Here is a 24,320-nt window from a genome sequence, read left to right as displayed (position 1 = left end):
ACTTGGTCCAAATAAACCCAAAAAGTGTTGTGCAGAATTTTATTGTAAAGTGCAGAGATTGTGCATTGCTTGGTGAAAGCCTGCAACACATGATTGGAAGAGTTTAAAAATCAACCACGTAACAAGATTTCACACCTCATTCGCCTCAGGGAAGCAGAAAATATTGTCCTGCGGCATAGAATAAGGAACAGAGGAAAGTGATTCAGCTGACAATCCTCTTCCCCAATTTTAGTGAAAAGTGGCAGATCCCACTTTAGTCCCATTTAATTCACTTTAATGGGGCACCAGAATCCACATGGGATTGATTCACAGTGTGCTACAAGTCTCCCGCATTACCAAGCCCACCATCAATGGTCAGGCTTTTAGCCTGTCTGCCTCTAATCTGTGGAACTTCCTTCCGAATCGTTCCCTTCCTTATCTCTTTCTAGCTCTGTCTCAAGACCTGCCTCTTTGACTGCACCTTCAGTCATCTTTCCCCCTTCCCAAACCCTTGTCTCCCCCACCCCCCAGCTTGGAATCCAAGACACAAACCTTTAGCATCTCAGGAGAACCTATCAACGTGAAAGGCGCTTTATCAGATCATGGGGAGGACTTGTATCTGGTCAATTGTATTGGGATAGATTCACAGATCCTGGTGCAAGAGAAGACACAAACTGTAGAGTTCTGGATGGTCTGCAGCTTTTGTACAGATGCTAGACTGGTCAAACTATTTTATGTTTCTACATAAAAAGGGACTATGAGTTCATGCTATTATTGTCATGGTAATGTAAACTGGAGGAGAGAAATAAAAGCCTTTTGCTCTCTCTCTCTTTCTCTCTCAATACTGTCATTCAACATAAAACCCCCTTCAGGAATAGACACATGGGAACCTGGCGTTGTGTTCAAGACATAATTCTCCACAGTGCTAAAGAATCTCGTTCAACCGTGTTTCACACTTTTGCATTCAAACCACACCCAGCGATGTATGATCAGACTGACTCAGTTGCTAGAACTCTCATCTCCACGTCTGAAGTTTATGGGTTCAAGATCCACATGGGGACTGCAGTCTAACAATCTAGGCTGATGCTCCAATACTCTACTGGGGGAATGCAGCATTGTGAAAGACATTGTCCTTTGTAGTAGCTGTTAAACTGAGGTCCTGTCTGCCTGGTCAGGTGGACTTTAAAGATTTCACGGTACGATTGAAAAGAGAAGGGTGTCTCTCCCAATTCCTAGTCAAGAACCATCCCCCTCACCCCCAACAAAATCGGTCATTCAGTTCATTTCTGAATGTAGGACATTGCTGTATGCAAATCATTTCCAAGTTTGCTTACTAAATTAAGTCACTGCACTTGACACCAATTACCCATCAAGTGTTTGAGATATGATGTTTGCCAACTCTTGCCAAGCTGCACTGATTCTCTATCGCAGAACGGATTAATTTCAAGATCCTCACAGTTGCGTCCAAATCAATTCATGCCTTGGCATCTCCCAACCTCTCTACCCTGCTCATTTCTCAACCTGCCCCTTCGCTCAGCTGGCTCCGACCTCCTCCATGTCCCTTTTCCACTCTGCTCCACCATCAGCAGCTGTACTTTCAGCCAATACACCCAAAACTCTGTGCCTCAGTTGTTATTAATATTGATAGAGTGCATTATGTAAAATGTATCAAATTGCTTTCATGTGAAACTCTGGACAGTCCCAAATTACTGCCAGGAATTAGAGCCGGTTGAAAATAAATGATCTCTAAGTTTCTAAAATCCTAACGTGAGCTTGGATCTAAATTGGTTATGGGAGCAAAAGAATATGGAAGAGAAGGGAATAAAACTATAGAAATAGGAGTAAGTCATTCAGCCCCTTGAGCCTGTCCCACCATTCTACGTGGAGTCCTGTAGCTCAGTGGTTAGAGCACTCGCTTTGCAAGCGAGAGACCTGAGTTCAATTCCAGGCAGAGGGCAAAACCTTGGGCAAGTTTCCTTACTCCACACAGAGCCTAATAATAATCCCTCCAAAACCAAAAACAATAACAAATTGGTCATTTTCAATCTAGGACTGTTTGTGGGACATTGCTGTGCGCAATTGGCTGCCGGGTTCGCCCACAAATATACAGTCAATTCACTTTACAGTGTATTCTGTGAAGCGCTTTGGGACGTCCTCCTTACGCGAAAAGCGCTATATCAAATGCAAGGATTATTATTATTAAGACCATAGCTGATCTGTACCCCAAGACCAATTACCCATCCTTGCCCTGTATCCCTTAATACTCTGACCTAACAAATAGCTATCAACTTAGTCGTAAAGATGTGAATTGACCCAGCATTCATAGGCTTTAGGGGGAGAGAGCTCCAGATTTTCACAACCCTTTGGGTGATAAACTGACCTCCTAATTTCATTCCTAAATGACCTAGCTCTACTTTTACGATTATGCCCCCTTGTTCTGGATTCCCCTATGAGACGGAATAGAATGACAGGTGGAGAGACAAGGGGGAGAAACAGATTGGAAGGGGGGGATAGGGTCCCAAGCAATCCATCCTGCAAGCCAAAACAAGCAGCAACCATACTTCAGGGTTAATCTCCTCCACTTTCAGCAGCTTTCTGACCCAATCAATAAGCAGCGTATAATGAAGATTTTGCCTGAATAAGCATGGGGACTGAGATGGACAAGCTTAGGTGAGATCCTCAGGGGGAAGTTCTTATCAAGTTCAGCCTTGCCTCTGGCATGTTGGCTGACAGCTGGTCTCTACTACAGCAATGGTGGTTGTTAAACCCCTGCTGGTGATTTTGCTGGCGTTAGCCCATCCACCATGTCTAATGTTGTTACTCAGGTAACAGCTGCTTTGGTCAGTCAAGCGGGTCCTCTCACAGGCTCCATGAAACCCAGCGGTGACAGAAACAGCAAACACAACCACATAGTGGACTGTGCACAAAATGACCTTCCCCGCAGTCCACCTGTGCGCTTGGCTGACTCCAAAGGCGTCCACCTACAAAACAGCCAATAAACCTCCCAGTATATCTTGTGAAGCACTTTCAATCCGATCAATGTGAAAGGCATTACATCAAATGGAAGGATTAACAATATTTACTTTTGGTCACCCAGGAGTCTGACACATGAGGAAACTCATCACCATTCTTAAGAGTATCCAAACCAAACTGAGATTTCTATACATCCCACCTACACATAGAAATTCAAGAGAGAGATTGTTCACCCCACCCACTGCCTCCGCTCGGCCGGCTCCAGCCTCCTATTCGGCCCTTGGTCCCTCTACCATCGGTCGCTGTGCCTTCAGTCACTACGCCCCAAAGCTTTGTAACTCTCTCCCTCAATCCCTCTGTCTTGCCCCCTAAGTTGTTGTTGGAATGGAATGCACACTCTCTCCCTTTATGTTCTAATATAATTTCTAGCATATGTTATCTTTTATTCCTATAATCAAGACCTTCGCGCAGCTCCATTTGTTTCAACAGCCCACTATAATCTTCGACCAGGCAGCTAGTTTTTTGAAGAAACATCGCAATTCTCACAGAAATAGGTGCCCTAAGATAAGAGGGTTAGTTGTCCCTCAGTCAACAATCTAAGTAGTCCCTCAATTATTAATTGTGTATGACACAGCACTGTAATGTCAAAATGTCTCAAAAGAGGCTCACACTTTTCTGCACAGTGTAGGGACTGTCTATTTTGTAGGTAGACATTTTGCGAACAGTGAATGATAGGTTTTATCCGGGGCGGAGGGGGGGGAGGGGGAAGGTGGAGAAGAGGAGTGGGGAAAATTATTGGCCAGGACACTGGGAGAAACTTCTCTTCTTGAACAGCATCACAGGATCTTTAACAACTTTAGATTAGATGATTGAGGTTCAAGGACCATCTTCAACGAGCTCACAGTCTAGGCTGATGTCCCAGCGCAGTGCTGGGTGGCGCAATGGTTGGGGAGAGATGGAAATATTGTTGGAGGTACTGTCCTTTGGAGAAGCTGATAGACACACATGGCCCAAGTTCTTCTTCCGGTTAAGAACACCATTCAGATAGAGTTTTTCCTGGTGTCCCTTGAACAACAATCTTCCAGATCACTCTCCATGTGTTATTTAACAATACATGTTTTGTATCTTATGGCATAGACTCTAACACCCTAAATTTTGCTAAACATCGTTCTTTGTGGCGTTTATAATAAGATAAGAGTCCTTGCTGTAATGTCTATAAGGTTGAAACATCTCAAAGAACCTTACATAAATGCTGTTAATTTGTACTAGTACAATAGTAGTAATAATTCTTGCATTTGATATAATGCCTTATCAAGTCATTGAGAGTTCTCAAAGCACTTCACAGAATATACTCAAAAGTAAATTGACTGTATTTTGTGGTCGAAATGCAGTAGTCAACTGCACACAGCAGCATCCCACAAACAGTCGTGGATTGAGTGACCACAAGCAGAGCAATATACATTTATATAGTGCCTTTTACAGAGAGAAAATACTTGAAAGTACTAAAACTGCTGGGGGTGGGAGTCAACAACAACAACAAATTGTAGGAGGGAAAATGACCGAAGGCACATTCCAAAAAGTTCTTCAGATGGGCCTTGAAGGAGGCAAGGGAGGGGGCGAAGTGGAGGGACTCCAGGAGGGAGTTCCAGAGAATGGGAGCAGATATATTAATAGCCCAACTGCAGATAATGCAGCACACAGGGCGGAGGATATGCAACAGGCCAGTGCCTGCAGAACAGAGGGAGCGGACAGGCTGGTGTGGTTTTAGTAGGTCGCTGAGTTGTTGAGAGGTTGGGGGGAGAAAGCTGACCCATTTTATCTGGATGATTACTGGCTAGGAGATTGGGACACCCTCCTTTTCCAATGGTATCACGGACACTCAGTTACAACAACAAAATTACATTTGCATAGCGCCATCCACATTTGGAGGACTTCCCAAGGGGCTGGATAATGAGTGTTTTGGACCCAGGTTGGGAGTTAGGAAGGGAAGGGTGGAGAGCAGGGTGATGGGGGGAAAGGAGGGTGACCGATGTTACGGTCAAAAAGGAGGGTCTTGAGAAAAACAAGTGAGCGGGCGAAGTGGAGGGTCTACGGGATGGAGCTCCAGAGGATGGGGGCAGAGCAAGGCCACAGAGGTTTTGGAAGGTGAGGACCAGGATCTTGAACTGTGTCCTCTGTGTGATGGGAAGCTAGTAAGAGTCGGGCGAGGATGGGGTTGATAAGATCACGGAGCCTGGTGTGGGAGAGGACACTGGCTGCAGAGTTCTGGATGATCTGTAGCCTATGGAGGGAGGAGTTGGGGAGGCCGAAAAGCTGGGAATTAGCGAGGTCGAGTCTGGATGTTATGAATGCACCTCATCCAAAAGACAGGACCTCCGACATTGCACTGGAGCATCAGGCGAGAGATGCAAGCTCAATGTCCCTGTGTTGTTCATCCCATCTGCTAAGCTGGGGTCTCTTTTGATTCAAGACAAATCCCCTTCCACTACAGATGTTCTAATCTGTTGATACCACTGTTGCTGTCTAGGCGTTGGAGTGTGAATCGCTCCAGAAGGTTACAGTTTAGCAGCTTATATAGTCATCGCGTGTTTTCACAAGTATTTGCACTTCTACTGAGAATTCAGCTCCAAAAGGCTGAGTACTGCTACGTTTGTGAACCGTTGAAAAGCACTTAAAAACTCTGTGTATAAATCACTGAAAATCACACATCACTGGGAAGATTTTCTCTCTGTGTTGCTTTTCGCCTCTCCCCGTTTTTTCCTGAAAGGCTTTGGCTGGTATTCTTAGCCCCATTAATAGAAAAATTAGGGGAGAGGTTCGAAAGAATTCGTTCAGTGGGAGGGTTATCAGGGTTTAGCATTCAGCGCTGCAGGTGGATACTGAGGCTGGATCAATAGGATGCTTCAAAGTGGAGATTAAATCTGACGAGTGAAAAAACATCGAGGGATATAAAAATAGTCCTTGCCTCTGATATGGGATCATATTACATTTGTCAAATTAACTCAAAATGCTTCACAGGATTTATTATAGTGTAGTGACTATATTTCCAGGCAAATGAGGCAGTACAATTTGCAACACAGCAACTTCCCACATAGAGCTATGAAGTGAATGATCAATTTTCTCTGAAAGATTGTTGGCCAGGACACCAGGAGAAACTTCCTTCTCCTTTTAAATAGTGCCATGGGATCTTTAACATCCACCTGAACAGGCAGATGGGGCCTTAATGTCTTCACAGAATATACTATAAAGTGAATTGACTGTAGACTTGTGGGTGAAACCCAGCAGCCAACAGCAGTGTCCCACAAACAGTCATTTTAGCCTGGCAACATCTTTGTACTTTGCACATTGCTCAAAATGACTCATCATATACCCGAAGGAGATTTCTGCTAGTTTAATGCACTGATCGATGCAGTGCTGTTCTGTGAACTCCTGTCTGGAGTAACATTGGACTTGATTTGCTGGTGCTTTATAGCTTAAAGACAGACCAGCAAGTAAGGGATTTTGTCTGAGTCATACTGCAAGTCCTTCCCAGTTTGTGTGCATGAATAACAACAATATGCATTTATATAGTGCCGTTTACAAAGAGCAGCTTCTCAGAGCACTTGTCAGTGGTGGAGCCTGACACTGAGCTGGGGCGAGGGAGCAGGTGACTGTAAGCACCATCGAAGAGGAAGGTTTTCTGTCATGATTTAAAACGAAGGGGGAAGGAGGGGGAGGGAAAGGGATTGGGGGGGAAGAGACTTCCAAAGTTTCAGGTAGCATTGACTGAAACCACGGCCACTGATGGCGGAATAATGATATACTCCTAAATAAGCAAAGACATGGCAAGCCAGGCATTCGTGAAATGGGACACATGCTTCAGCATCTAGCCAGCCTCTGGCCTTGCTTTTTATTACAACTTCAAGCTGCTCAGAGCTATAAAAAGAGAGAGGGAAAACAGGAAACAGGCCATTGAGTCCATCAAACCTGCTACTCTTTAGTAAACTGACAAATCTTTTGCTACCTTTTCTCCATAGATAACAACAGCAAAGATAATAATTCTCGCACATAGCACCTTTCACATCAGGGGGACATCTCAAAGCACTTCACGGCATATGGTGTAAAGCAGAGTGAGTGTGTATTGTGTAGGTAAACACAGCAACCAATTTTCGTGCAGCAATGTCCAAACAGCAATGAGGTGAGTAACCAATTTTATCTAGGGTATTGCTGGCCAGGACACTGGGAGAAAATCTCTTCGCTTTTCAAGTAATGTCACAGGATCTTTAACATCCACCCGAACAGGCAGGCAGAATCTCAGTTTAACATCTCATCAGAAGTGAGCAAGTCCAAAATTCCAACACACAGCTGGAATCCACAACTGTCTGACTTAAGGGGCAAGAGTGCTACCAATTAAAACAGGCTGATAAACCCTTACTTCCAAACTACTGCATCTATTTCCCATTTCAGTGTCCCAGTTGATTCTGCCAGCACAATGTTTTGGATCAAAGCAACCTCTAGTCTTAGGAGCAAATAGTTGATGGTTAGAGAAGTGCAAACAATGGGAGATTGACTTACATTCAAGCATAAGAGACCAGATGGCAATATTCCCCAAGCACAGCCCATTCTGCACATCTCCTGCTGTGGGTTCAAGCTTCTGCTGCCCTGCTTCTTGGCCAGGCGTATGGAATATGGTCTGATTGCAGCCTTACAGATCCAATTAAACATCCATTGATCCAATGATTTGATGGAATAATCTCAATCACAGAGGGGGAGAGGGGTCTCTCGATGATAAAGTATGGCAGGATATAGTCCACCTGCCCTTGTTTTTATTGCTGATCAATTCATAATGTCTTTCCTTTTAATCTCCAAAAGAATGCATTTCTTCCTCCTTCAAAACAGTGCAGTACCGATTGCAATTATGTTGGACCTATCATTGTTGGGATAGCGCTCGAAGCTGCTGGGCAGGGTGTCCGGGCTGTCGGTGAGATCCTCAAAGTTGCTCAAGGTTTACTTTTTGTAGCCTGAGTGTTCTGTGAATCTCGGAAGAGATCTCTAAACTGACTGCTGGTCAATTCTTCCAGATCAACTGGTTAGAGACCATAAGGCGTAGGAGCAGGAGTAGGCCATTTGGCCCCTCGAGGCTGCCCCGCCATTTAATAAGATCATGGCTGATCTTCTAACCTAATTCCATTTACCCGCCATATGCCCATATACCTTAACCCCTCTATTCTTTAGGTTGCCAAGGACATCACTCCCATCGTGAAGTGACTTCAGTGGTGTGCCTTGCACGTGGTGCGTATGGCAGGTCGCAGGAAGTGATGTCAGCACGGCTTCCTGTGTATAGCGTGCCCATTGCAGCACACAGGAAGTGACATCAGTGCAATGTGCAGGCAGCCAGCCCTGGACTAGTTGTATGAAATATGGTCTGATTCCAGCATTATAGATCCAATTAGACATCCATTGAACTGTCCAGCGATCTGCTGGGATAATTCCTTGTTGTGTGATTTCCGCGAGCTAACCCCTCCAAGCAACAATGAGATTAGCAGCCAATTGATTAGAATGCGAGGCATGTATTTGGACAAGGATGGAATATAAACCATAAAAAAAGAGAGAAAATCTACTTTGGTTTGAAATAGTGATTAGCTTGTGCGTAATACTCTCGGAAATTAGATAAGCAGAGTGTGTCCCTCAGGGGAGAGAGTGCAGATTCTATTCCGTTCAAGACACAGGAACATTTGTACTCCAGTACATGAAAATTTCCATGTGTGGGTGGGGTGCATGGAAGTCTCAGTCTGGTTTGGACACTCTTAAACACAGTGGTGGGTTTCCGCATGTGTCAGACACGCGATTGACCAAAACAAAACCTCTGCCTTTCACTTTACTGACTCCCAGTTTCTGCCATGGAGCTACATTTATTTTGTGAAGCTCACGTTCTTTTGACAGTGCTTTTGATGATCTTTGCAAATATGTGTGCTAATTTAAAAAAAAGGAAAACAAATCAGGACATTCATAACATAATATTTTCTCTTTCATTCAGAGAATGTCTTTATACCTAAGAGCAAAACTGACAGCTAATGAAGAGGGATATGAATATGAAATGTAATGTTATTCCTTAATGAAAGCTGCAATATTAATGTGCAGAACTGCATTAGCTAAACTGCTGAAGAATTCTGCTGAGGTTGTTGGTGGATGAATGATACAAATGTAGAATCTGTAAATGAGATTTGGACAATATTTTTGTTTGATCAGTCAGGTGTCTGACACATGCACAAACCTATCACCGTGCTTAAGAATATCCAATCCAAACTGAGAGCTCCCTGCATCCCACCGTCATATAGAAATTCATATGTGTGCTCAAGTCTAACTAAAACCGCATAGCTTGCCATTGAAACTCTGTCTGGCAAGCTTTCCTGTTGCTTGTCCAGCTAGGACCACTCTACTCATTAAGGCTTCAGCTTGCAGGTTAACAGAAATTGAGTGGGATGAATCCTTACCCCCAGTTTTGTATAGCGCAGTACAGTAGCATTACTGTACACTTATTGGCTGTCACATTCACTCAAAAGATACATTCATAGCACTTTACAATGTATTTTATGATGCAAGTGTTTCACCCACAAAATATACAGGTCAACTCACTTTACACTATATTCTGTGAAGTGCTTTGAGATGTCTGAACAACGTGATAAGGCGCTATATCAATTCAAAGGATTATTATTATTATCATTGTGTATTGGCAGAGATGTCTCGAAGATGTAACAAGGCGCTATATCAAAAAGTGCAAGGATTGTTATCATTAAAGCGCTTGACTGTTCTGCGCACGTCCTGAGAGCAATGGTGATGTGGGTACCTGTACGTGTTGACTCCATCTTCACAGGTACCTCCGTTTTGGCACCAATGGTCCTTGCATTCATTGATGTTGAGGTTGCACCATCTTCCTGCCCAGCCAGGGGCACAGACACACACATAGTCCTGTATGCCGTCACCCACAAAACAGCGGCCAGCCTCAGAACACAGCTAGTGACACCAGGCATCGAACCAGGGGTGGGGGGGAAGAATAAGAAAATAAGAATGAGTGATCAAAAGAAACATTCAAAGAATATCCTAATCTTCTTCACCCCTCCCCCAGTAAAAGTTGGTGGATGAAACTAAGTACTATGTCCTACAACAGCAACAAATTACATTGGTGTGGCGCCTTTCACGTTGGGAGGACATCTTAAGGCACTGAACTCCTAGCAGAAGTTCTGAATGGTTCATCAGTTAACAAAAAATAAAATTGGTCACTCACTCCATGGCTGTTTGTGGGACACTGCTGTGCGCGAACTAGCTGCCACATTTTGCTCACAAAATGCAGTCACTTTACAATACATTCAGTGAGTGTTTTGATACATTTCGACCACGTAATAAAGCTCTCTATCAAATGGAGGGATTATTATTATTATTAATGATTCCTTAATAGTGGATAGGTATCTGCTCAGGATCCGTATTAGAATAATAATCATAATGCCCCCCCACGTTCTCGACAACAACAAGATTACATTTGTGCAGTGCCTCTCAGGTCGGGAGGACGTCCCAAGGAGCTGGACAGAGTACAGCATTTCAGACCCGAGCTGGGGTTAGGGGGGTAAGGGAGGGGAGGGGAAGGTGGCCAATGGCATGATCGAAGAGGAGTGTCTTGAGGTGGGACTTGAAGGAGGCTAAGGGCGAGGCGGAGTGACTGGGGGATGGAATTCCAGAGATTGGGGGCAGAGTGGCTGAAGGCTCTCCTGCCAATGGTGGGGCGGATGGGGCGGGGGACATGGAGCAGGCCAGAGCCAGCTGAGCGGAGGGAACGGGCGGGTTGGTAGGGGGTTAGGAGGTCGCACAGGTAGGGTGGGGTGAGGCTATGGAGGGCTTAAAAGGTACTGTATCAGTATCAATTGCATTGCATTGTAAAAGCATAATCCTTGCATTTGACATAATCCTTGCATTTGATATCATGCCGTTGAGATGTCAAAACACTTCACGGGATTTTACTGAGAAGTGTGGTGACTGTGTATTTTGTAGGAGAATGCAGAATTTTTCACACAGCAAAGTCCCACAAACACTTGTTTAGTATGAAACATTGTCGGCCAGCACACAGAGAGAAACTCTTTTAAACTCTCATTTAAATTTACGATTTCCCCAGCAGAGCATCAGGGCATTAAATAATAATAATGATTCCTTGCATTTGATATAGCACCTTTCGTGTCAGCAGTGCAGTGCCTGTATATTTTGCGGTTGAATGTGGCAGCTAATTTGTGCGACACCCAGCAGTGTCCCACAAACAGCCATGGAGTAAGTGACCAATTTTATTTGGGCGATTGTTGGCGTGGACACCAGGGAAAACTCCCTCTCTTTCTCGAAGAGTACCATGGGATCTTTAACGTCCATCTGAACAGGCAGACGTGACCTGAATTTAACATTCATCCGAATAACGGCACCTGTGACAATGCAACAATCTCCTTTCCCTCTCTCAGTACATATGGGACTAGTCAATTTCTGCACTGCCCGACCTGCCCTACCGTCGGTGGCCGGGCTTTCAGCCTCTCTGCCCCCACACTCTGGAACTCCATCCCACGGTCCCTTTGCCTCGCTTCCTCCCTTGCCTCCCTCAAAGCTGGTCTCAAGACCCTTCTCTTCGACCGTGCTTTTGGTTTCCCTCCCACCTCTCTGCCTTCCCTCACCCCTACCCCACCCCTTCCCCATGCTCGGATCCTGACCGAGACCTGATCTTGACTATCCAGCGCTTTGGGATATCCTCCCAACATGAAATTCGCTCTATAAATGTAATTTTGTTGTTGTAATATTGGTGTGTAGAAGATGAAAGAAAACTGATGGCATAATCTAATGTGCAGTGTGCCACATATTTATACTACATTAATGCCGAAATGAGAAGGTGGAATGATGAAACGATGTTGAGCAATGCAAGTTATCAGGTAAGGCAGGTCTATTCCGTTGTGTTTTCATTTCGCTGCAAAGAAACAAAACTGCAGAGTGGATCTGAATCAGGAAATCAATACAAGCTGCCCCGAGAAACACAGTATTAATTCAAAGGAAACACGATAAGGTCCCAAAGAGACATGGTAATATTTCTTATCGCAACCTCGCTCTTGAAAATATTGGATGTATTTGCCGCACTTACTTTGTTTGTGTAATAAGCTGTTGATCTCTTGCAAGGGAATTGCGAGGGGTGGAAATTGTTACAGGCGCCTTATTGCCTACTAATAAACACTGTTCACTTCCATTCGGATCAACAGCGCCACACAGAGCGGGTTACTGAGCCCGGCCCGCTCAGCTCATAGAGCCAGAGAGCTGTCACCTCACTCTGCCCTTTGAATGTGTGGCTGCCTTATTCTGCGGAGTTGATGTTCACTTCAATGTATTTTTTCTATCTATATTACACTCCCTGCTTTCAGCAGTTCAGCATTTCCACTCTGTGAGACTGAATCATAGAATTATAGAATTATACTGCACAGAAGGAGGCTATTCGGCCCATCTTGACTGTGCCAGCTCTTTGAAAAGACCTATCCAATTCGATCCCACTCCTCTGCTCTCTTCCCATAGCCCTGCAAACTTGTCCTCCCCAAATAATTATCTAGTGAAAAATGAACAGGCAGCATGAGCAATTACAACAACTCACACTCATATAATAAAATAATTAGTAATAATAATCCTTATATTTGGTGTAGCGCCTTTCATGTCAGGATGACTCAAAAGGCTTCACAGGATACACCATAAGTGGTGAGTGGAGGGATTTCAGGAAGAGTTCTGAACTGACATAAAATGATGCCAATGCATACACACATACATACACATACAGATGTACACCCGTCACGCAAGCATTCACACACAAATCAATTGAGTGCAGCATGTTTCAAATATAATAGCATGCCTTTGATAGCAATACTCCATAATTTCACACAGGCAGACTGTAGTTAGCTCATTATCAATCCACTCTTTGTACTCATTTTCAGTATATATACCACTCAGATCCTTATACAGTACCCATCTCAAACTTTTGCTGCACTTCAGGGAGGAGAAGATGGAGAACTGGAGAAGTAAATGGAGATTTTAATTTTCCAGAAGATTATAACTTTGTAGCCAGCAATTTAGCTGAACAAGTGTCAATGTTGAGGCAGAACTGTACTGTAGAATATTGTTGTTGGTTTGAAGGGAATGTTTATCATTTAGCTTTTTGTAGCTGATGCATTTGCTAAAATCAGTATCAAGAGACTCATTCCATTTTTTGGGGGTCAACCGGGTGTCTGACACATGCGGAAATCCACCATCACCGTGCTCAAGAGTATCCAAACCAAACAGGTAATTCCATGCATCCCACCAGCACATGGTAATTCCAATTCTCTCTGGAGGGATGCATCCTGCTGACCTAATTTTTACTTAAGGCTCTTGACCCTCAAATCCTCACTCTGACATTACAAATCCCTCACATAGGCCCCAAGCACCTCACTACCTCTCTGACCTGCTCAGACCCCATTTGTCTGTCCGCTCCCTTCACTCAGCTAACACAGGCCTGATGAGCATCCCCCGACCCCTTCACACCACTGTCGGTGGCCAAGCCTTCAGCCACTGCACTCTTAATCTCTGTAACTCCTTGTCTCAATCCCTTCCCCCACCACCCCGCCTCCCTTTATCTATCTTTAAATCCTACCTGAAGACTGACCTCTTTGACCACACCTATAGTCACCTCACCTGCCTCTTCTCCCTGGCTCGGCATTTAATCTTGCTGCTCTGCTCCGAAACTCTACCCTGCGTGAAGGGCACTATCTAAATCCCATACGTTGTCATTGTTATAAAATAGATACTTGTATATTGAAGAGTAGGGAAAAGATAGAGGAGCGAGTGATAAATATTATATTCAAATACCAGATGCCAGTCAGCACAGCTCAGTTGCCCCTCTCATACCCTTGGGTGAGAAGACTATGGATTCACGTCCCACATTTGGTGTTTAAGTTCACAAACCCATTCTCTTGACAATCTAGCACAATGTTGGGGAAGTGTTATATTGTCAGAGTTCTCCTTTGGTTGAGATATTATACTATAGTTTATATTATTATTATCATCACTAAAGTTTCATCTTCCCGTTCAGATAGATGTTAATGATCCCTTGTACCTCTTCAGAATGAGTCAGCAGTTTCTCCTTGTGTCCTATGCTAACAATGCCCCAAATAAAATTGATCACTCACTTTAAAGCTTATTTGTCCAACTTTCCTGGGCCATAAATGTCTACCAAATACATGATCACTACACTTGTCAGCCATTACCTATCAGGTGCTATACAGTGCTAGAGTTTTATTTTGATCAGCCGGGTGTCTGACACATGCAGAAACCTGTCACCGTGCTTAAGAATATCCAGACCTGACTGACGTGTATGTGCATAACGACTGGTAAAGATTAACAAGAACAGTGGTTTATGCCATGACACTGGAACTCATTTAAAAACAGCTTCATGTTGTGATGGGAGGAAGGCAAGGCGGGCCTTCCGGAAGGACGAGATCAAATGGGCTGAAGGACCTTTTCATCCAAACCTCCCTTGTAATCTTGTGTGGTGTCATTTTGTTACATGCCTTTTGTCTCAACGGGCTTTTGACCCTAAATACATTGTAAGGAACAACCCACTTACATTTTGAGAGCACGGATGGAGGCAGAGGTACTCGAGTCTGACAGGTTGGTCTACGCATTGTGATCCCTTCGGGCAGGTTACGTTAAGTGCTGTGCACACGTCCACATCCACTTCGCAGTTCCTGCCTTCAAATCCTACAAGAAATAAAATTTCATGGAGTATGAGGGCAAGGCTGGAGGGAAGCCAACTTGCTGCTAGTGAAAATGACAAATATTAATAATCCTTGCATTTCTTTGCAAACAATAATAATTTGGTCACTCAATCTAGAAAAATGATCCACCAATTGACTAACAACTGGGTTCCTACTCACTGCTAGGTAAACACAAACGTATAGAGTAAGGAAACTTGCTCAATGTTTCGCCCTGCTGGTAATTGAACCCAGGTCTCTCGCTTAAGATGAAAATTTAAAACAAGGTTCTTTTTGCTTGTTCAGACGGACTTTAAAGATTTACCCAGTGTCCTTGGCAACAATCCCCCAAATAAAAAATGGTCATTCAATCCAAACTGTGGTGACCAAATCGGTTGCTGTGTTTGCTTACAAATGCACAGTCGCTACACTTTACAGTAAATCCTGTGAAGCGCTTTGACATGTCTTCCTGACGTGAAAGATGCTATACCAAATGTAATGATTCTTATTCTTATTATTATTACTACTATTGGGTGAACAATCAACCCTAACTCTAACTCTTGACGAATTTTGCTTCACATTGCTAAGAAGATCCAACATCAAAGGATAAGTGTTTACTTGCTGACTGTCCTCGACCACATCACTCGTAACAGGTTTCATCCCTATGTTACACATTTCCAATGCACATTAGCTTTGTTTTTTGCTTCTTTTATCGTCAGCAGAAATTGGAGCGTTGAAGAGTTGCCAGAGGCTGTCATTGCTTGCCAAATAATGGGTCCTACATGACAGGTAAACTTTTCATACAAGAGCAATGAGGAGCGGACACTGTTTGTGCAGACTCAGACACTCGAACACAGCTGGTCTCAAAACTGCAGTGCCATCAGAAAACAATAAGGGCAGAATTTGTGGAGTCCTACAGCGTATTGGTTAGAGCACTCGCCTCGCAAACGAGAGGACCTGGGTTCAATTCCTGGGTAGGGCGAAACCTTAGGCAAGTATCCTTACTCCACATGGCTCTCTAAGTAAGAACCTGGTTGTTAGTTGATTGGCAGATCGCTTTCCTGGGGGTAATAATCCCTTTAAAAATAATAATAATAAATTGGACACTCAAGCCACAAGTGTTTGTGGGACACTGCTGTGTGCAATTGTCTGCCACAAAATACACAATCAATTCACTTTACACTGTATTCTGTGAATATATTGTAAAGTGAATTCAAGCTCTTCGAGTTACTGTCTTTGTTGTTGTTGTGAAGCGCTTTGAGATATCTCGAAGATGTGATGAGGCGCAATATCAAATTTTTATTATTATATACAGTCACTACACTCAATAGTAAATCCTATCAAGATCTTCGAGATGTCTGCCCAATGTGAAATGCATCACAAATGAAACGCATAAATTTTTCATTTATTTATCATGGTGGTAGCACTCTCACCTCTGACTCAGAAGAATGTTGATTCAAGCTCCACATTGGGACTTTGAATTCACAGTCTGGACTGATACTGATAAAATGTGGGGAGAGAACTGCAGTGTCCGAGGTGCTGTGGTTTTGGACGTGATGTGGAACCGAGGTCCCGTCTTCCTGTTCATGTAGACATTAAAGATTTTCGTGACACTACTCAAAAAGAAAAGGAAATTTCTCCCGATGTCCTGGTCAACTATCCCCAAGATAAAAGAAATGGACATTCACTTCATGGCTGTTTGTGTGGACATTGCTGTGTGCAAATTGGCTGCCACATTTGCCTAGAAAATACAAAGTCAACTAGCTACACTTCACAGTAAAAGGGATTAATATAATAAATGTATGCCCTGTTTTTCATCTCAGTGTTAGCATGGAAGAACCAGACAGTAATAAGTAAGGGAGTCGTTCTGTAGTTGGAAAGCTCATGTCTGCATTTTCAGGGACTTGCTTCATCTAGTTGGTGTGGGAGCAGTACTCCATGCCCACACGTGCAACATTCACAGTGGACCCTATGCTTTGCAACTTGTGCGATCGGATGCACACCTCTGGAGGTGAGCTCTACATCCTGCCACTTTATATTCAGCTCATCCTTCTAATGAGACAAGTTTCTTCTTGGATCCCTGCAGATTTGTAACTTCCTAATTTTCCTTACTGCAACTATCCACGGATTACTTTTCCTCTTGAATGCAGGAGTTCTCATTGATGAGGGAACAATGTTTTAGTCTTTCTCTTTCTTTCTCTCTCTCTCTCTCTCTCTCTCTCTCTTTCTCTACAGCTATGTCTTGAGACTGCCGGGAGTACTGAATTATGAATAGATCCAAACTGCATTATTAATCAGTAAAACACTGATAAGGAGAGAATCACAATGTTATTAGACCTTTCCTGTGGCTCTTCCAATTGTCATTCCAATGTGTGGACCTTGTAATCAGCCATGAAGCTCTTTGATGAGATTTACTGGGGCATCACTTCCAACCGACATTAATATTCCCCTCACAGTGCCCGGCCCTCTCAGTAACGTAGCAACTATAAGTCTAACTAATTATGCTTTTACATTCCGTATCATATTATATTAGGCCAAACAGAACAAAAGATACGAACGGTGGAATACAATCACTCTGATCTACTAATCTCTTCAAGGAACCAAACTGTGCTCTCGTGTGTCACAAACTTATTTAGCCGTATTGTAGGATTTTAGTTTGGTAGACTCCTAACTAGTCCATGTCAATATTTATACTCCACATGAGCCTCCACGCCTCCAATGCCCCTCATTTATACCCCTTTATTCCCTCCTACTTCATGCAATCATCAGTTTTTTTCTAAAAGTCAATCCACAGTATATTCTGTGAGGCATGTTCTGTGCACTATCCTGTGTGGAGGGTGAGGTATAAGTGCAAGTTGTTGTTGAAGTACTTTGAGAAGTCTCAAAGTCGTGATAAGGCGCTACTTCAAATGCAAGGATTATCATTATTATTATTGTAAAATACGCTCATGCTACATCCTACAATGCCACCTTGGGACCTCCTCCTGACGTGAAAGGCGCTGTACAAATGTTATTTTGTATAGTGATTTGTATTTGCTTCAACCGCAGCATTTTTGGGGGTTTAGCTGGGTGTCTTGGAAACCCATCACCGTGCTTAAGAGGACCCAAACCACAGCTTCCTGCAGTGAAGTCCAGAGAATGCTGTCATACATAGCTGAAACCCTACTGAGCTATTCGTGTAGAGGCTTGGTGTATGGACATTGTACTATAGACCGAGGGGATGCAGATGTATATCTTGGAATCTTCACAAAGTGAAGTGAGGACCTGAACTCTGCCAGCCAGGAAGGTGCTGAATAAACCAATTTGATCTCGACAATGGGATAATGTGTATCTTATGACATTTGCATCCTTTAGCACTAAACATGTGCTTAAGCATTTAAGATTACCTTCGTTGACCGACCTGTGAGGTTGGATCAGATTTCTACCAAAGGAGGCTCTTTGTACCCAACAGAATTATAACCCTTTGCCATCTCCCCGTGGTTGTCCATTTCACTCTCAATGTAACACGAGTCAACGCAACTTACAAATGGACTGTCAGCCTAGACTGTGTAAGTTCAAAGTCCAGATGTGGGGCTTAAATCTGCAACCTTCTTACTCAAAGGCGAGGTTGCCACCGACTGAGCCCTGTTGACACAGGGTGTCCAATGTACTGCTGTGAAAGTGACAACTCACTCTTAGATACCCATTCTTCTCAATGTGATGTGAATCTTTACAACTTACCAGCAGGACAGATACAATTGTAATATCCAACATCATCCCTGCAGGTGCCCCCAGATTGGCATGGGTTTGAAGAGCACTCATCAATTTCCAGCTCGCAGTGAAGTCCTGATGATTGAAGGAGAGCAGTCAGGATCATTTACAAAGAATGTACAACATGGAAACAGGCCCCTCGGCCCAACCACTCCGCACTGGTGTTTCTAATACCCAACTCTCCACCAACTCCTTAGACCTTCCCATACCCTTCCAAAAAAAAATTGGTCACTCAATCCATGACTGCTTGTGGGACACTGCTGTGAGTAATTGCCTGCTGCATTTCACCAACAAAATTCAATCAATTCACTTTACAGTCTATTCTGTAAGGGGCTTTGAGACATCCCAATGACATGATAAGGCGCTATATCAAATGCAAGATACCAATTCTTGCCAGGCTCCACTGGCTCCCAGTTACCAAACGGATTGATTTCAAGATCCTCTCACTCGTTTTCAAATCCCTTCATGCCCTCGCTCTTCCTTACCTTTTGATCGTGCCTACAGTCAGCTCCCCCCTTCCTCTTTCCCGGCTCAAGGTCAGATTTCGCCACTGTCAAGCGCTCCGGGACGCTACCCCGCATGAAGGGCACTATATAAATGCAAGTTGTTGTTGTTATTCGTGTTGTAATTCCTATGAAGCACTTTGAAAAGTCCTCTCAACATGAAAGGCTCTGTATTAAATACAAGGATTATGTTATTAAATGTTGGATGCTCAACTCAAAATACATGCCAGGAAACCTGTAAACATTGTTGTGCAATAATAAAAGGAAAAAGTGGTATCCGTTTCTTTATGTTGAGAGAACAGATTCCCTCAGGATTTTTATAGATCAAAGTGTTTTTTGATGGAAGCACTATATCTCGAAATTCATACGGTGAAAGGCAGCCACAACTTGGATATCCTGTTACTAAACAGAGTTTCTATAGTAAACTGATTGGAAAAAAAGAAATGAAGCAAGACAAATGCACTCTAAATGCCTTATTCATCTCCTGTATACAGTGTGACATTGTACTTTGAGAAATGCCAACAACATTTCTTCCAGGAACCCAGAAGAACATTCAAAGGGGTGAAGGGTGGCTGGCGTTAAAGGGAGAAAAATATCAGATGTCATAGTAATAATAATCCATGGATTTGATATAGTGCGTTAACACTTTGTTGAGACGTCTCATAGCGCTTCACAGAATATATTGTAAAGTGAATTGACCATATATTTTGTTGGAGAAATTCGGCAGCCAATTGCACACAGCAATCAATGTAACCTTCCCTACAGTGTTTAGAGTGAAAATTCACAGAAATTTTGTATGATCTCAACCATCAACTTGTGGATCTAATAATAACAATAAGTAATCCTGGAATTTGATATAGAACTTATTGATGTCTTCGAGACATCTCGAGGCACTTCACAGAATATACTGTAAATTAAATTGACTGTGTATTTTGTGGGAGAAAAGCAGCAGCCAATGCACACAGCAGTGTCCCACAAACAGTCGTATATTGAGTGACCATATTATTATCATTAATTAATTATGGAATTGTAGAAAATTCTCCATGCTAATAATAATAATCATAATCCTTGCTTTTGATACAGAGCCTTTCATGTTGGGAGGACATCTCAAAGCACTTCAAAGGATTTTACTGTAAAGTGTAGTGTCTGTGCATTGCGTAGGCAAATGTGGCAATCGACTTTCACACAACAATGTCCCCAAAACAACCAATTTTATCTGAAGGGGATTGTTGGTCAGGAAAGCGGAAGAAACTCCTTGAGGAATTTTTCAGGGTTTTCAGGATTTTTAACGTCCACCTGACCAGGCAGGTGGGACATTGGTTTATAGTCACATCAGAAGGACGGCACCTCTGGCAAAGCAGCACTTTCCCAGTACTGCACTGGAATGACAGCCTTGACTGTGATCTTAAAGTCGCGACATGGGACTTGAATCACAACCTGACGATCAGAGGCAAAAGTGCTACCAAATGAGCCAGACTGACATCAATGCAATGCTTATCTTTAACATTTTATCTACAAAGTAGTTTTGAAGTTACACATAATAACACACCAGAGATAAAGCTCGCTCTCATTGTTTGGAAGTTGCTTTCTGAAATTACAAGGTTTTACGTAATTTCACAGCCTTTCACAGAAATTGTATTCAACAGTGTGATTATGATGTATCTGTTCAGCTCATGGATATGAAGGTTTCCTTTGGATTTGATTCCGAATCTGTGCCTCCAAGTTAATTAAAGCAGCCATGTTGTGCCTCCAGCTTTAATTATCTCTCAGTCGGCTCCTCCAGCATAAAAGAAGCTGGGACTTTCAATTAGAACTATATTTTACCTTCTCGTTAAGTCAATTATTGTCTCTAATGTTTCATTAATGCCTCGGGCAATCATCATTTTACCACATAAAGTGAAAGTAAAGATTCCCTAAGTTCCGATATGAAAACCTACCACCACAACACAGGAGACTATTGATGTTTCCCAATAGCTTCAAGTGCTGTATCTTACGTGCACTCCGTTGATGCCTTTTGTAGATATAAAGAGCGGAAACACAAGATCACAAGATTGTTTTGGATGCAGAAGGCCCTTCGGCCCATCTGATCTCATCCTTCCAGAACACCCACTGTACCACCACAGCATCAAGCTGCTTTCTTAAAATGAGTCCCATTGGCCTTCTTCATCCAAACCAATCTTGTGAAATCAGTCTCGAAAGAAGACAATTTAGGGATGTGTAAAATATCAAATGGGATTGAAATAGTAATCCCAGAATAATACTTTAGGATTCACCAAGACAGTAAAACATGAGGACACGGGTTTGGAGTTGTAAAGTGCAATTTCAGGACAGACACCAGGAAGTTTTTCTTTACTCAGAGGGTAATTAACAAACGGAACAGGTTGCCCTGTTGTTGTGGTTGCCTTGAAATAATAATAATAAGAAAAATAACAATAATAATAACCCTTGCATTTTGTATAGCGCCTTTCACATCATCAACAACAACAACAACAAGATTCTATTTTAGAGCGCTTTTCACGTCGGGAGGACGTCCCAAACCGCTGGACAGGAGGAAGTCCCAAAGAACTTCACAGGATATACTGTGAAGTGAAATGAAACTGTGTTTGTAGGCAAATGCGCCAGCATAATTGCATATAGTAATGTCCCACAAACAGCTACCAAACGAGTGAGCAAAGATTGAAATTGGATGGGCCGAAGGGCCTTCTTCATCCAAACCAATCCTGTGGTGTCGTGAATTGTTTCACCGCAGTCCCTTTCCCCCTCACCTCCTCTCCATCATTCTTCCTGCTTTCCCTTCCTGATGTCCTCCTCGCACACAAAACCTCTCCAGTCGATAAGCAAATGTTTATTCATCTCGCACAAATGCACCAGCTTTCACATTACATGGCCTGCTGCCTGAGAGAATTGTGTGTTCTACCAAACGCACAAAACAAATTACAATTGTTTTTTTGGAACTGGTTAAAGAAAAAAAATGCATGAGTGATCAACAGAGTGCCATACTGAGAGGGCCAAGGGACTGTGGGCCTGTGACTTTGCTTTGTCTGTTCCTGGCCACACAAACCATTAGTCGTGATTCCATCCTACACGTTGCAATGGGGAATGGAGACAGGGAACAGGGGTAAAGAACTTATTGGGTGATGTGACAATTATCACCAGTGGTAATTGTGAATAAAATACAAATTTACATTTACATAGTGACTTTCACGTCAGGATGACATGCCAAGGTACTGGGATCTTGGGACATTTCCCCTCCTGGCTGGGTGAGGGGGAAATTTCTATCCTTCCTGCCTTAGCCTCTAGAACAATTAAGATGCAGTGGCAAGTTGTGGAAATTTCTAGTACCCAGTCTTAATTTGTGGACTCGTGGAATCCTGTAGCTTAGTGGTTAGAGCACTCGCCTCACAAGCGAATGAAGCGCTTTGAGTCATCTCGAAGACGCAATAAGGCTCTATATTAAATACAAGAATTATTAGTTAGTTGTTATTATTATCGTTGTTAATAAAGAACTACGGAAAACCCCAATCAAGAGTGGAATAAAGAATTTTCCCAAATGCCAATAACATCTTAAACTTTAAGTTGGCGACTAAGGATCTCAAGGCTAAGACTGGCTAGAATTCCGAAGCCTTGGGTTAAATTTGGCTTCGGGAAAGTCAGGCCCTTTCTATTTATTCCTTCACAGGGTTCCCTCTGCTGTCACTTGCAGAGAAAGAAAATTGGAAATGGAAAAAGCGAACATCAAATTGAAGAAAAAAGGAAGCGTGTGACAAGTAGTTTATCAAATGCAGACAACAACAAAAAAATAGCCTGTTCCGTTGTAATTGCTGCTCTGGGGTAATTTAATCCTTACTGAGGCGTGCACAAAGGTTTCAGCTCAAGACAGTGTTTCTTAATTACTAAGCTGATGTCTTACTGCAAGTCAAATAAATACAAACTTCAATCAGGCTGGCATGTTTATTCAAGAACTGGCTGAGAAAACACAGTCACTACTGGCTCAGTTGGTACTTCTCTTACCTCTGAGGCAGAAATTGTGGGCTCATGCTCCATGCCAGGACTTTAATAATAATATAATATTGATTGTATTTATAATAATATAATAATAATTCTTGCATTTGATATAGCGCTTTCAATGTCTTCTAGATATCTCAAAGCGCCTTCACAGAATATACTGTATTGTAAATTGATTATATTTGTGGGCAGAATGCAGCAGCCAATTGCGCACGGCAGTGTCCCACAAACAGTCGTGGGTTGAAGTGACCAATTTTATTAGTGTTTTATTTTCTTGAGGGATTTTTATCAGGCGTGTGGAGTAAGGAAACTTGCTCAATGTCTACCACTTCTGGGAATTGCACCCAGGTCTCTCGCTTGCGAGGCAAGTGCTCTATTCACTGAGCTACAGGACTCCTGTCATGTTTGTCATTTTGTCATGCCTTATCAACAACAACAACAACTTGGATTTATATAGTGCCCTCCACGCCGGACGGCGTCTCAGAGCGCTTTACAGTTTCGGATCCCGGGACTGAGTCGGGGGGAGGGGGGGGAAGGTGACCAAATGCGCGGTCGAAAAGAAAGGTCTTCAGCAGAGAAAAAGTTGTTGTTGAGATGTGTCAAAGTGCTTCACAACATATATTGTAAAGTGAATTGTATACAGCAGTGTCTCACAAACAGTCGTGGATTGAGTCACAAAATCATTTGTTGTTTGAGAGATTATTATTCCCGGAAAGCGATCCGCCAATTGACTAACAGCTTACTTACTGCTTGGTAAACAGAGGCGTGTGGAGTAAGGAAACTTGCCTAAAGCTTTACCCTGCTCGGGAATCGAACCCAGGTCCTCTTGCTTGCGGGACGAGTGCTCTAATCAATATGCCACAGGACTCCACTCCTTTGAACTCACAGCCTAGACTGATGCTCCAATGCAGTCTAGGAGGAGTACTCTATTGTTTGGAGGTGCCATCCACTTTAAACTGTCCATGTGAAATCACAAGGCCTTGACTGTGACTTCGAAAGAGTTGAAAGCATTATGAAACAACACCCACTCATCCAAATATCACCCAATACACGTCCAAATAACATCCATACATCATCCTTTGCATAAGATGTTACCTGACGTTAAAGATCCAATGTAATTATTTGAAAACATAAATGAGTTTCTCGTGATATCCTGGCCAACAATCCCCCAGATAAAAATTGGTGATTCATTTTATGGGCTGTTTGCGGAACACATTACTGTGTAACAACTGGCTGTACCATTTGCCAACACAGTCACAACACATTGCAGTAATTCCTATGAAGCTCTTTAGGATGTCCTCCTGGTACGTGAAAGATGATGTATCAAAGATAAGAGTGAATATAT

The 24,320-nt window shown here is 43.0% G+C and overlaps 1 protein-coding gene across 1 annotated transcript in view; it reads right to left on the bottom strand.

Moving 5' to 3' along the window:
• Nucleotides 1–24,320, bottom strand: part of eys (eyes shut homolog) — a 528,873-nt gene that overhangs the window by 450,955 nt on the left and 53,598 nt on the right. Inside the window, exons 6-9 of the mRNA XM_042332751.1 lie at nt 18,438–18,542; nt 14,587–14,724; nt 12,524–12,528; nt 9,779–9,945 (exon numbers count right to left, since the gene is read on the bottom strand). Coding sequence (XP_042188685.1) covers nt 9,779–9,945; nt 12,524–12,528; nt 14,587–14,724; nt 18,438–18,542 — 415 coding nt within the window. The remainder of the gene's footprint in view (nt 1–9,778; nt 9,946–12,523; nt 12,529–14,586; nt 14,725–18,437; nt 18,543–24,320) is intronic.

This window comes from Callorhinchus milii, unplaced genomic scaffold (assembly GCF_018977255.1).
Source record: "Callorhinchus milii isolate IMCB2004 unplaced genomic scaffold, IMCB_Cmil_1.0 Scaffold3, whole genome shotgun sequence".
Classification (NCBI taxonomy): domain Eukaryota; kingdom Metazoa; phylum Chordata; class Chondrichthyes; order Chimaeriformes; family Callorhinchidae; genus Callorhinchus; species Callorhinchus milii.
This window is presented reverse-complemented; position numbering and strand designations above follow the sequence as displayed.